At 45.0% G+C, this 13366-nt stretch overlaps 1 protein-coding gene across 14 annotated transcripts in view; it reads right to left on the bottom strand.

Moving 5' to 3' along the window:
• RALGPS1 (Ral GEF with PH domain and SH3 binding motif 1) overlaps positions 1-13366 on the bottom strand; it is a 469715-nt gene that overhangs the window by 219121 nt on the left and 237228 nt on the right. For all 14 annotated transcript variants that reach the window (XM_058302893.2, XM_058302897.2, XM_058302905.2 and 11 more), the window contains 2 exons: positions 5107-5190; positions 170-259 (listed from right to left, as the gene is read on the bottom strand). In XM_058302893.2, the coding sequence (XP_058158876.1) occupies positions 170-259; positions 5107-5190 (174 nt within the window). The remainder of the gene's footprint in view (positions 1-169; positions 260-5106; positions 5191-13366) is intronic.

Genomic DNA, 13366 nt, shown 5'->3' on the forward strand with positions numbered 1-13366 from the left:
ATATTTCATTGTATGGATATAACACATTTTGTTTATCCATTCATCTATTGATGGAAACTTGGACCATTTCTACCTTTTGGCCATTCTGAGAAAACACATTTTTTTTTAGGAAAAAAAAAGAAAAAGTAAACAGAAAAGGAAAGAAAAAAATAATAATGAAATGGCTTACCTTGGCTATTTTCACAAAATGGCTCAGGATTTCTGCCCTTATTTTTAAAGTCTGTGCTGTTAGAATTTCTCGTACAACCCAAAAACTGACCTGTAGAGTCAAACACACACACACACACACACACACACCAGAAAAGCTGTTAAATGCCAGAACTACCAAGGTAACCAACCCTTGCCCATTACTGTTATGGGGTTTCCAAGTGGTCAGGAAACTGGGAGCACACAGCCTAGAGTTACAAACAGTCCCTTATTTTCTGTCTCACTTCCCAACATACACAGGGTTGCTGAGAGAAAAAAGCACTTTCATCATCTCCTAGGGGAGTTATTGAGCTTCTGCAATGCACAAATCTCTGTGAAGGTGCTGCTGGGAATTCTGAGCTAAATCAGACAGGGCTCCTGCCCAGAAGGATTCCAGGTGCAGAAGACCATGGATGGATGAATGGGTGGATGGATGGATGGATGGATGGACAGACAGATGGATGGATGGATGGATAGATGGATGGACAGATGGACAGATGGATGGATGGACAGATGGATGGATGGACAAAAAGACAGACAAAGGGATATGCTTACTGGCAGTATCACCCAGGAGATCCATATCCCCAGGCAGGCCCAAGACAAGAAAGATTCACCAATAGGTCCACAATTGTAACATTTTCTAGGAAAGGTTCACCCATTAATTTAAAGTATACAAAAGCCTTTTTAAAGTTCCATAGAGCCATGCAGGTTAAGGGGCATGTTTGTGTGAAGATAGCATGTGACTTACAGTTGATTTGCATAGCACATCAGTAAAACACACAAGGGGTTTCATGCCAATAAAAACTGGGAAGGTGGCTAGAATTTCTCATTTGTTTTACTACTATAACAGATGTTCTTTGTGGAACACAGACACCCAAGAGTGTAACAAGAGTGCTACAAAGAAGAGATGTGTAGAATCAAATGTGAAGAGAGGAAAAATCAATTAAGGATATTCTGGAGTTAACAAGTCAGGCTTACTGCTGCAACAGAACATATCCTCTTTATGGAAATACTGTCGATTTTTAATGAGAAAACAAGGAAAGAGAAACCAAGAATAAAAACTCACTTTTTATTTTAAACAGGAGTATTATAGAAATGTTTTCTCATCCAGGACATGCCTGGGTCTCCACAGAATCATTTTTTCCAAGAAATTGCCAAAAATTAAGTTCAGCCTCAAATGTTTACTAGCCAGTTATGAAGAATGCTTTGCTAGACACCAAGGGATATACCCATAAAACTAACATTTTAATACATGCACATTTTTACAACACCTAATCTCAAGTGTGATAATTTACATGTATAATTTAATAAAAGTCTTGCATGCCAAAAAAAAAAAATCACACATACACACTTCTGGCATAGTTATGGAACATGGCAGAGTTGATTCTGGATCTCTAGCACACAGTGTATGGAGGCAACTCTGAGTCAACAATTTAATTCAACAAACGTTCAAGAAGCACTTACTGTGTGCAAACTCTAGGTACTATGAGTCCAGACCCTAACAGCTCTCGCCTGGGAGATGACCAGAGGAGGAGGAAGAGCCTCCAGAAAACCATCCACCCATATACACTGAGGCCACAATAAAAGTTGCAATCTCTATCTCATCTGGGCCATTGCCACTGCCTAAGAATCCTTCTATATTTCAGTAATAAGCTCCTTTCCTTTTCCCTGGGAGTGGCTTTTTAAAGCTTTCTCAAAACCCCTCAATCTTACCACCCCATTGTTTCCCCCTTCACCTCCTATTTCACTGAGGCAAGAGGCCATGAATCTCCTTACCCCTCCCTTCCAAGAGGAGCTGTGTCTGCACCCTTCCCTTCTGCCAACCTGCCCCTTACAATGAAATCTCTCTCTTGACTTTGCTACATAAACCATTAAGTTCCCTTCTTAGCCTAAGGAAGTTTGAGTTGGGGTTTCAATCACTAGTAAGTACATACATGAGCCCTGAAGAAAGTTAAAGCAGTACTATGGGGCAAAAAGTTGGGAACCTTTAATCCTGTCCAATCTCCATTAATATACAAGGGTCCTGAGTCTCAGCGAGAGGAAAGGGCTTGCCCAAGGCCTTCAAAGCAGGGTAGTAGCAGAGTCTGGATTAGAACCAAGTTCTCCAATTCCCTCTTCATCTTTTCTAATTCCTTCAGCATCTTCAGGACACAATTCCAATCTAAAACCAGAATTTAAGGCCAACTCTCCATAGTCCGGTCTCACATTCCTTTCATAGTCCCCTACTCTGCACCCTTTTTTAAAGTTGGCATTGTTTACTGTGTGCCAAGTACTAGGCTAAACTCTTCACATACATGGTTCCCATTTAACTGTCTAAAAATCATTTGAGATTATTATTCTTGTTTTATGAATGAGGGAGGTGAGGTTCAGAAAGGCCAAAAAACAACCCAGGATCATATAGCTAATAAGTTATAGAGCTGAGACTTGAACCTTGGTCTGTTTTTCTGAGATCACAGGTTCTTAGTCTGTTGTCCATAAACCCCTAAAGTGTCTATGCACAAACTTCAGGAGGCTTCCAACTCTCTAAAATTAAATGAAAAATTATGTATCTGTATATTTTTCTAGAGACAGACATGTATATGGTATCATCAGATTTTCAAAAGGATCCACAACCCAAAAAAGGTTGAGAACTTATGTGCTATACAGTGAACTCCTTGAAGTAAGACATTAGGGCTTGGCACATAACAGACTTCATGAACTCAGCTGAGCTCTTCCCTCTCAGTCACTCTACTAACAAATCCCAAGGAACTTAGACCACATAGAGAAGCAAGTAAGCCCCTAGTGACCAGTGGGTTCCAGGATTGGCCATAAGAGGTCTAAAATTCCCTGGCAATCTCCTTCTAATCAGCTGATCTTCACATTTCCCCCTTTTCCCAAAGATGCTTTGGTGCTCACTCCATACCAGACACTGTGCTAAGAGCTCTTCAAATATAATTTCATTTATCTTCATAACCACTGTGCAAGGTGGTACTATTATTATCCTCTTTTAAAGATAAGGAAACCAAGGTTCCAAGAGGTAAATAATCTGCTTTTCTGTATCTGGAATCTGATGAGAAACCTTGTTGTAGTATACGAAAGCTCAGCCAAGAAGGGATGCCAATGAGTTCATCTCAGAAAAAGCAGCCCCAATGGCTGACCAGGTCTGGCCTCTGGCCAGTTTTCAAATCAGTGCTCCTGGCGCTTTATCCGGGAGCTGCTTGCTCTCAGAGTGGCTAATGGGCCAGCAGGAAGACCATTTCCCAGAGCATTCTGTATGAGAAAATGTGGCTTCACTTCTGGCTCGCTTCACTCAGTTGGTCTGAGCTGGACACAACACAGTTGTTCAGAGAACAAGCTACACCACTCTTTGCCAAACTGACCTTGCATCCACGTGCAAAGCAGATTACATCAGACCCCCCAATGGCCCCTCCTCTGGGAGCTCTGCGTCTGGTCAGAGGTGGGGACTCAGCTGGCTCCCAGTCAAATAGTTTAGTTAAGGAAACTATGAATCCCCTGGTTGTTCAAGTACATCTGTTTTGTTTTGTTTTGTTTTGTTTTGTTTTAAAAGACTAAGCTCAGTTGAAAAGGAAATGATTTTAAAGAGAAAAAAAAAGAAACAAAAGTTTCTAGAATTTCTCTTTTCAAGATCCATGGAGTGCTGCTCCAATCCCAGATGGCATCTAGGCCTTTCTTAGTTCCTATTACATCTTATAAAACAACAATGATGCTAACTCCAGCCTCTCTGAGGCTCCTACTATACAGGGGGTGGTAGATGGAGGCTAGAGAAGCCTGGGGAGGGCTGAGCAATAGTGATGCTCAGGACCAGGCATTTCCAAGAGCTGGAGGGTAGGCCCCAGCAGAACCCAGACCCCATCACCCAGGGCTCTGATCACACACACTGTGCAACCTCTAGGCCACCATTCTCATCTGAGGCCAGAAAAACAAGAATGAAGGAAATACTATCAGCAGTACCAAATAGGACTTTGTTCTGTCTGAATGGGATCTTACAAGGGTGCTATCCATTAAAGGTCATGTTTGGGCAGCTATGGCTGGGGAATCACAATTGGCCCAAGTCCCCAGTCATCATTCCAAGAACTGGAGCTTTCATATCTGGAGCAAAGTTCTGGTTGGACGAAGTAAATGTGTAGTATTATGTAGTAATTACGTAATATTATGGTGACCAGGCTACCAGAAGTTTAAAGATATTAAATTCAAGAAGGGTTTCATGAACACCTCTTTCATTCCTTCCACATATATTTACTGAAGGTCTATTGTATGCCTGACACTGGGCAAGGCAGTGGGGTATGTAGTGATGAACAAGATAGACATAGTTCCTGCCTTCAAGGATCTCACAGACTGGCAAGGAAGATGGAGATTAAAGATCTACAAAAGATGAGTAAAAGACCATAACAGAGAGTACAGGGTATAGTGAGGGTACACATGATAGAGAGATCTTGTGTTAGCTGGGGATTCGGGAACACTTCCCTAAGGAAGTGACACTTCAGCTGAGATCTGACTGGGAGCTGAATGGAAAGGAAGGATGTTTCATTTGAAAGGAGAATATGTATGGGGGGCCTGATGGGACAAAGATATGGTGCAGCAGGTAAAAGAAGGAAGACTAGGCTGGCTGTAGCTTGCAGTGAGTGGCTAGATGGGTAGCAAGAAGCTAGATTCATTGTGCAGTACCTTGCAGGTCACAATAAGGTGCTCATATCCTATATAATTTAAAGCCAATGAAGTGAGTTAAACACAGGAATGGTGTGTTTGGCTGTAACTGCTGTTTGGAAAATGGACTGTGATAGCTCAAGAATAGATAATGATTCAGGGTGAGGGGTTTGGAACTGAAGCCAGATGCTGGGGAATGAACTCTGGAGGGGCTCCCAGCCTATAGGGGAAAACAGACTGCTATCTGGGCAGGAACATGCAAGGCGTGTTGCTTACCTGATTGAATCTTCGGGTAAAGGCCACAACATTAGGGGCGAGACTATGTTTCTCCTTCTTACTCCATCCACAGCTGGCTAGTTCCTAGGAAGCACAGAGTCAATTTCAACAGTGATTCTAGTCAGGATGCAAAATACCTCAGGAACATCTAATTGGAATTTGGATATAGAGACAGGGAAGGACTAAAGCACTAGCCGTTCATCTTTTCACCAGGGTGGGAGATGACGATCCTCTGCTGGAGAGGAGGGCTGAGTAGCAGGTGGACATGCATCCTGGGATACCCCCACTCCACCACCCCCAGGTAAGGTAAGGACATAGAATCAAATAGTTTTCTCCACAATCCTAGCCACATTTCCCAAGCCTTTTGTGCCACAACATTAACCCCACCACTGCCACTCAGCCAGCTTTTCTAGATCTAAACATCCTTTCTTACAATGCAAACTGTCTGAGAGAGGACATCATATTTTGATAAGCAGGACTCATCCCCCATAAATTCAACTCCCAGAGCCCCAGTCCAACTTTAAATTAAAATCTGGCTGAAGAATCTCAGATTTCATTGGCAAAATGACATCCTCCATCTTAGGGTCAAACAAAGTTCCACTCTAAGTCGACTACAATCAGAGAACTTTCTGTGATTACCTCAAATTCATTCCTGAAGTTGGCCCCTCCCACCTATCATATAACTAAAAGGGGACAGAAGGAGAGATTCCTTTTTACTATCTTGTTCAACGGCCTTGTCTCTTCCTTTCCAGTAGTTTTAGCATTATAATTTGAAGACTCAAATTACCTAAATTTTACCTATCGTGGGGCTGGTTCCCATTGGATGGGTGTGGGCTAGAGATCATAGGGACAATCTAATGTGATTACTTGGGGATATGAAAAATTCCACAGAAAAGCTACTGTTCAAATGCCCAGTCTTCCTCAGCTTGTGCCTTGGGGAGCTACCTGCAAAGTTACAAGACTTCCTTTCAGTTCATATCAGACCTCAGTATTATTAACAACGCTTTTAGGCACACGCTTGAAACTTTTTTGAGTTCTTTAGGCAAGAGTCTGTTGCCAGCCAGCTGGAATGGATGCAGACCAGAGGTCTACTAGGTCATGGAGGACAGTGGGAACAACCAAAGATAAAACTTGCTGGCTGGGCAGTTATGCCTCAAGTGTCATTTATGAGGGCCCAACTATAAGCCACAGACTGGCACTTGTAAGAAGCTTGGCTGAGGGCAATAGGAAGATCTGTTTAGAAAATGACCAGGAGCAAGAAAGAAACACAGTTCCTCTTCCAGATGTCCCCACTTATGTAAATGGTATCACAGTCTTTCCAGTCATTTACAGGAGAAAATGCAATCATCCTTGACACCGTCAAGTCCTTCAAACCCTTAAAATTTAGAACCCAAGTAATGGTAACAACAATGATATTAACTACTCTACCATTTGCCAGCTTCTTCTGGGACTTCCTCTATAATGTGGATGCTCCTCAGGTTCATCAGGGAGAAAGCAGAAACTGTGAGAAGAAAACTTCCTGCCACCAAACTTACAAATTTACCTGCATACTCCCCCTTCCTCTGGCTTTAATGGAAGAGGTTCCTTTCCTCTCCATGGCCCATTCTCCTCCTGAGCTTTGGATTCCATCCCCTCCACCTTCTCAGGGGCCTTTCTCTGAATGCCCTCTTTTATACATGGTTCTTCAAACTTTTCCTCTCCAATTTCCTTCCCACTAGCATTTTAATATGCATAAGTCTCTTCCATTAATAATATTTTCCAAAAAGACACCTTTCCTAGAATTCATGTCTCCTCTAGCTCCACTTTCTGAAAGGGTTGTCCATACTCACTGTTTCAGCTTGCTTCCCTCTCTACCTCTGGCTCTTTCCTCTATTAATGACAACTTCCTGGACAGGAAATCAACGCCCCTTCTCAGGCCTCATCTTTACCACTTTGCCATACTGGTAACCATTAACCACATTCTCTTTCTTGAAACTCTCTGCCTTTGGCCTTTCACACTGTATTCTCCTGGCTGTCTTCCTACCTCTTAGGCCCCTTATTTTCAGTCTAATTTTGCAGTTGCTTTTTTTCCTGCCATTCCCACCAATTCCCAACTAAATATGCAGTCTACCTTCTTCACTGGAAGACTACATATACTATGGCTTCCATCTCATGTCTATGTCCAGTCAGGTGTCTCTCCTGAGCTCCAGAACAGGATATTCAGCAGTCTCCTAGCCATAGCTTCCTCAGCATTTCATAGGCACCTCAAAATCAGAAGGCCCAGAACCAAAAGAGTGCCTGACCAGCTGCCTTAAATAAAAAACACATAACAATGTGAGATTTATTTAGACTTCCATTCTGACAGTCAAAGGAGAATATTTATTACAAAGAAACTGTCTATGGGGAAAAAAATCCCTGTACAAAACTTTGCGTTAATATCCACACCTGCAAGCATTCTTAGGTGACAGCAAGAATCAGCAATGGTTTCAGCTCACCCTGCATATCTTCTCTGGGCCACACTTCTAGGAGGCTCCCCTGCAAGCTGCCAGCTTTGTGGTTAGGGGTCTTGGAGTCAAATACCTTGAGGTAGCCTGAGAAAGGCCTTATTCTGACCGTGGCTGGGGTAGGTGAGGCAAGATCCTGCAAGAGCAAACCTGAGGTGTGCTGACAAATACTCCCAGAAGACCCCCATAGGATCTAGGCCACCACACATGCATGTTTAATCCTGACCACAGTGTTGCCCAAACCATGTCACATGGAAAACACACCACCTTCAAGGAAGGATTGCAAAATCAGACCTCAGCACTATCACAGGCTAAGACCAGCCAATGGCACCACATCACCATTTCGCTCGGCTCTAATCTTTTACCCTTTCTTTTTCCTCCAATTCTCTTCCCATTCCTTCCCCCTTATCCTCTGACACAGAAAAAGGAAGGGAGGGAGGGAGGAAGGAAAAAAAGGAAAAAACTGCCAAATTGGCTTACGAACAATCCTCAGAAGAACTGGTGGCACGCTTTTAGGCTTAGCCAAAGGAGTTCTAAAAGGACCCTAGGAATGGATGACTCACTGAGCTGGGCATTGGGGGGTGGGAGTGGGGTACAGTTGTTTCAGGGATGGAAGTGGGGTCTGACTGAGGAGTGAGGTATTTCAGGGCCTAGACTCTGGTGAAAAGGTTAATAACAGACACAGGGAACAGGCAAATAATGGAGAGTAGCTGGCATGTCATTCAGAGATTTCCAGGGATTGTCATCTACAAGGAAGACACAGTAACAAAGGCAAATGATGTCCATCCCTTCCTGACATGGGAGACCTCCCGCTTCTACTTCCATCCCTGCTACATATGTCCCGTGAGAGTCTCCTATCTGAGTGAGTTGATGCCTCAGATGGACCTGGCAGAGGGGCTGGTTTTAGTCTCAAGAGTAAGCTCTGAATGTACAAGGGTCGCAGTAGGAGAGGCAGCAGGAGAGGGAGACTCTTTAACAGTGGTTAAAGAGTCAGGTGGTCCAGGGCTGACATGTGGACTCTGCCACTTACTGGCTGTGTGGCCCTGGCCAGTTTACTTAAACTCTCAATGCCTGAGTTTCCTCATCTGAAAAATGTCATTCATAATAGTATTTCCTTTCACAGGGTAGTCGTAATGATTAAATGAGCTGATATTTATAACATGCTTAGAATGATATGATACTTTGTAAGCACTTTTAATATATTTGTTAAATAAAAGACTGCTTACAGGAAAATCAGCTCTGAGCTGGTGGGGGCAGGAACAGAAGATCCAAGACAGATGGAGTCTGATGGGCAGGAGGCACCCAGAAGACCAATCCTGCCCACTAGGACTACAACTATGCCCAGAATGTAGGCCGAGACCCAGCCAGAGGGAAGCACCAGCAAGATTTAATGGGCATCTACTTCATTCCAGGAACTGTGCTAAAAGCTTCACAAATACCATCTCATTTCTTCTTCTCAGAGCCCTCAGACAATTGCTATCATTTCCAGTTTCTAAATGAAAAAATAAGTAACAGGCAGGTGAAGTAATCTGCCCAGACCATACACACAGTCAGGTGGTAGAAGTGCTGGGAGCCTATACTCACCAAAGCCAGGATAGAGCTGTGGGTTTCAGCTGGGGTTCCAGCAGGCTCCCAGCCTAGAAGAGTGAGCGATGTGAAGGAATAGGCCAAAACTGAGGCTGGGCAGCAACTTCTGAAACCACCCCTGCCTGAATCAGAGCTGGCCCAGGAATCAGGCTGCCAAGGCCAGACTGTGGGGCATGGTGCCTCTCAATGCAGAGGCAGGGCTTAAAAGGCAAAAAGGGTAAAAGGATCCTCAGCTAAAATACCAGAGAGCTTCAGAGGGAGTTCTCCAAGGAACAGAAATTCAAGATACATAGTCAGTGTTTATTAAGTGTTAACAGCCTGCTAGGCACTGGGGTAGGTGCTTTACATGCAGCAAATTACTGAATCCACAAATAACATAACTAGATAGGTACTAGTATAATATCTCCATTTGAGGAGACTCAGAGAGGTTGGAACTTGTCTAAAGGGTCACACAGCTAGTAATTGCTGGAACTGATGTTTAAATCTCACTCTGAATCTGTAGCCCAAACTCTGGTTGGTGTCAGAAAAGCTAGAACTCAGAATAATCTTAGGCTGCTAAATGGACTAAGGGAAGCAAAAGAGGGTCTCCAGTTCTTTTAGGCAACAAGTGAACCAGTTTATGGATATTCCAATTGGGAAGAACACTCTTCTGGTCCCTTTCAGGGAGCTCCCTATCAAGCAGAGGTAAGGAATGGCACATCCAGTACCATTATCTTGACCCTGAGTAAAATCTGTAGTTCTACCAGATCCTAATAGTTATTAAAAGGTGTTAATGCTTTATTTGTATATGTTACTGTAAACACAAATGTCTTCTTGTTCTCAGTAATAACCCTTAATGAGACAATCAAATATTTGGGAGAGCAATACAGGTAGTTCATGATTAAAACAGGTTTAAAATTGGAGAAGATGATTCTGTCTATCCTCTGTCACTATGACAGACCCAAAGTCACTTACAATTCTTGCTGTAGTAAGCTCAAAATAGGTAGCATATTCAAATGATACACTAGACACACACGTTTTCCTGAGATCCCTCTCAAGAACCCTTTGACAGAGCACAAAAGGAGAATAAAGGATAAAATCAAACAAAAAGAGAGAATAAGGGTAAAGAGGCATCATTCTCTCTGGAAGAAGAAAATAGCATGTTATTTGAACACAGGAAGTCAGTCTGCCTGAGTGGACCTCAGAAAGGCCTCTCATCCGCATGACAGATTCAAAGACCCATTGTAGGTGAGAGAGAGGTAGAAGGAAAAGCTCTCTTCCCCAGCAGGAGGGGCAGGAAACTGCCCTGGTCTCAGAATCCTGTACTATACAAAGCAGAGGTCTGCTACCATTCACTCAAGAGCAACCACAGATAGAGGCAGAGTTTAGCTCTCATGAGGAAAAAGGGCAGGGATATTGAGAAAGCCCCAACCTCAAGGGACAGGCACACGGAACCAACCTAAGACTGAGAGTGCACCAGGACAATAATCCAATCCTATCTTGAGCCTAACACCAAAATAACAAGCAACAGTAGTCTATCACTGGGGAAGGAAAAGATATATATATGAAGAGAAAGCACAGGTAAGTAGGGATTACTAAAAAGCTGAACACAGAATAGGCACACAGAAAAATCCTCTGGAAACACACGTTCCTAATCAAAGTATAAGCTAAGAAAAGGAGGAGGAATTTGAAGCCTGTGATACAATAACAAAATCTAATCCCTTAAATCTTGAATAGATTAATTCAAATTCCTATAACAGGCCGGCAGAAGAAGAGGCATGCCTATTTCTGGGTGCAAATACTATTCACCTTACTCTATTATGTCCTTCCACACGTTAATATTTGGTAAAAAAAAATATTTTAAAAAGAAGATAAAGTAACTCATTCTTAAGAGATAAAAGGTCCCAGGTTCATTCCCCAGTACCTTCTAAAAAAACAAACGAACAAACAAACAAAAAATCAACTCTCACTGGGGAGCAGATATAGCTCATTGGTTGAGTGCCTGTTTCTCATGTACAAGGTCCTGGGTTCAATACCCAGTACCTCCTGAAAAAAAAAAAAAGATAAAGCAGTTAACAGAGCCATACATAGAGATAACCCAGATGTTGGAACCATTAGACAGGGACTTTTACACCATGAATAATGGGCTAAAGAATCTAGAGGAAAAGGTTAACAGCATGTACGAACAGATAGGGAGTTTCAGTAGAAAGATGGAACCTATAAAAAAAGAGTAAATTAGAAATGAAGAATTCCTTCAATGGGCTCATCAGTAGACTGGATACAACTGAGGAAAGAGTACATTTAAAAACAGGCAAAGAGATAATAAACACAAAAAGAAAAAAGGGTGATTTAAAAAATAGAACAGAACCAGGCCCAGCCCCAATCAATGGTGGAATAAGAACCTTCAAGGTTCTGACCTTCTACAGAAGCTTTGAACAACCAGGAAGAAGTGGCAAAAACATCTTTCTCAAAGCTCCAGAAAACAGTTAAAGGACTGCAGTGACAGGGTGAGCACCAAATCAAGATAAAGACAATTTTAAAATAGTAGGATATCATGATGGTGTGGCTGATCTCTACGTTGTCCCCTCATCAGCTTGGCCTGGAGTTAGCCTATACTCTTAGGGTAAGTTCCTGGTTCTGGTTCCAGACCAAGCAGAGCAACCATTGTGCATATACTGGAAGCATGTAGGTCTGGCCCAATCTGTCTGGTGGCAGCCTGAGGGAGGGAACCAGAATACTCATCACAGGCTAACTGTTCCAGAATGTACCCTGCATATAGAAGGCAGCTCATAGAAACTCCCTTACAGAACACTGTGGGAAAGCTGTAAAGCAGTGCTGCCTGGGGCAAGGGATTACTGGCTTTAGGACACATAGTACAGTGTCCAGGACCCATGAGGAAACTGTTTCCTAGGGAAGAAGGTACATAGGCATCCACGTAAATGGGGGAATTCCTAGAGCCTTATGTGCTCTAGGACAACATAATTGCACAGAAAGGATCAGGGAGGTCCCTTCAATGTGGCTTCAAGCTATTCTCTAAACTCATTTTTATTTATAATCCCTGAAACAGAGTACCTGCACAGGTCAGTCTGCAAAGACTGGGAAAGGTGTTTTCCTTTATTCCTTTTTTTTTTCTCGTGTGTGTGTGTGTGTGTGTTCCTGGTCTTTAAGGAAAGCTTTATCATAAAACTAGCTGATAGCACCGCGCTGAGCACTGGCAGGCGGTGGCCAGGGTAGCCTAGCTGGGCCGCGGTGGGCAGCGGGCGGGGGATCCGAGCCACGCAGCGGCGGGCGGCAGGCGGGAGAGCCGAGCTGTGCTGCGCCGCGGCGGGCGGCGGGTGGGAGAACCGAGTCCAGCCGAGCCCAGCCGAACCCAGCCGAGCCGCGGCGGGCGGGGAAGCCGAGCCCAGCCGAGCCCAGCCGCGCCGCGGTGGGCGGCGGGTGGGAGAGCCGAGCCGCGCTGTGCCGCGGCAGGCGGCAGGCGAGGGAGCCGAGCCCAGCCGAGCCTAGCCGCGCCGCGGCAGGCGGCGGGTGAGGGAGCCGAGTCCGGCCGAGCTCAGCTGAGCCGCGGTGGGCGGGGGGCCGAGCCCAGCTGAGCTAGGTCGAGCCCAGCCGCGTCGCGGCAGGCGGCGAGCGGGAGAGCCGAGTCGCGCTGTGCCGTGGCGGGTGGCGGGCGGGGAAGCCCAGCCGAGCCGCGGCGAGCGAGGGACCCGAGCCCAGACGAGCTCGGCTGAGCCCAGCTGCGCCGCGCCGGGCGGGAGAGCCGAGCCGCGCTGCACCGCGGCAGGCCGCGGGCGGGAAAGCCGGGCCTGGCCGAGCCCAGCCGAGCCCAGCCGAGCCGAGGCGGGCGGCGGGCGGGGGACCCGAGCCCAGCCGAGCCCAGCCAAGCCCAGCCAAGCCGCGGCGGGCGGCGGGTGGCGGGCGGGGGACCAGGGCCCGGCTGAGCCCGGCCGAGCCCGGCCGAGCCCAGCCGAGCCTGGCGGCGAGGTTTCTGTTGTTTTGTTTGGTTTTTTTTATTTTTTATTTGTTGTTGTTGTTGTTGTTTTTTTTTTTTTATCCTCTCTTTCTTGTCCCCAATATTCTTCTTATACTATTTTACCTTAACAATACAATAGGTCCTACAGGAAATACCTCACATTTGCTGGGTTTCCTCACCCTCCACTGCCTCATTTCTCTGTGAATAGATTTAGCCTATCTACACTATCCCCTTTCCC

Source organism: Dasypus novemcinctus, chromosome 8 (genome assembly GCF_030445035.2).
Source record: "Dasypus novemcinctus isolate mDasNov1 chromosome 8, mDasNov1.1.hap2, whole genome shotgun sequence".
Taxonomy (NCBI): Eukaryota; Metazoa; Chordata; class Mammalia; order Cingulata; family Dasypodidae; genus Dasypus; species Dasypus novemcinctus.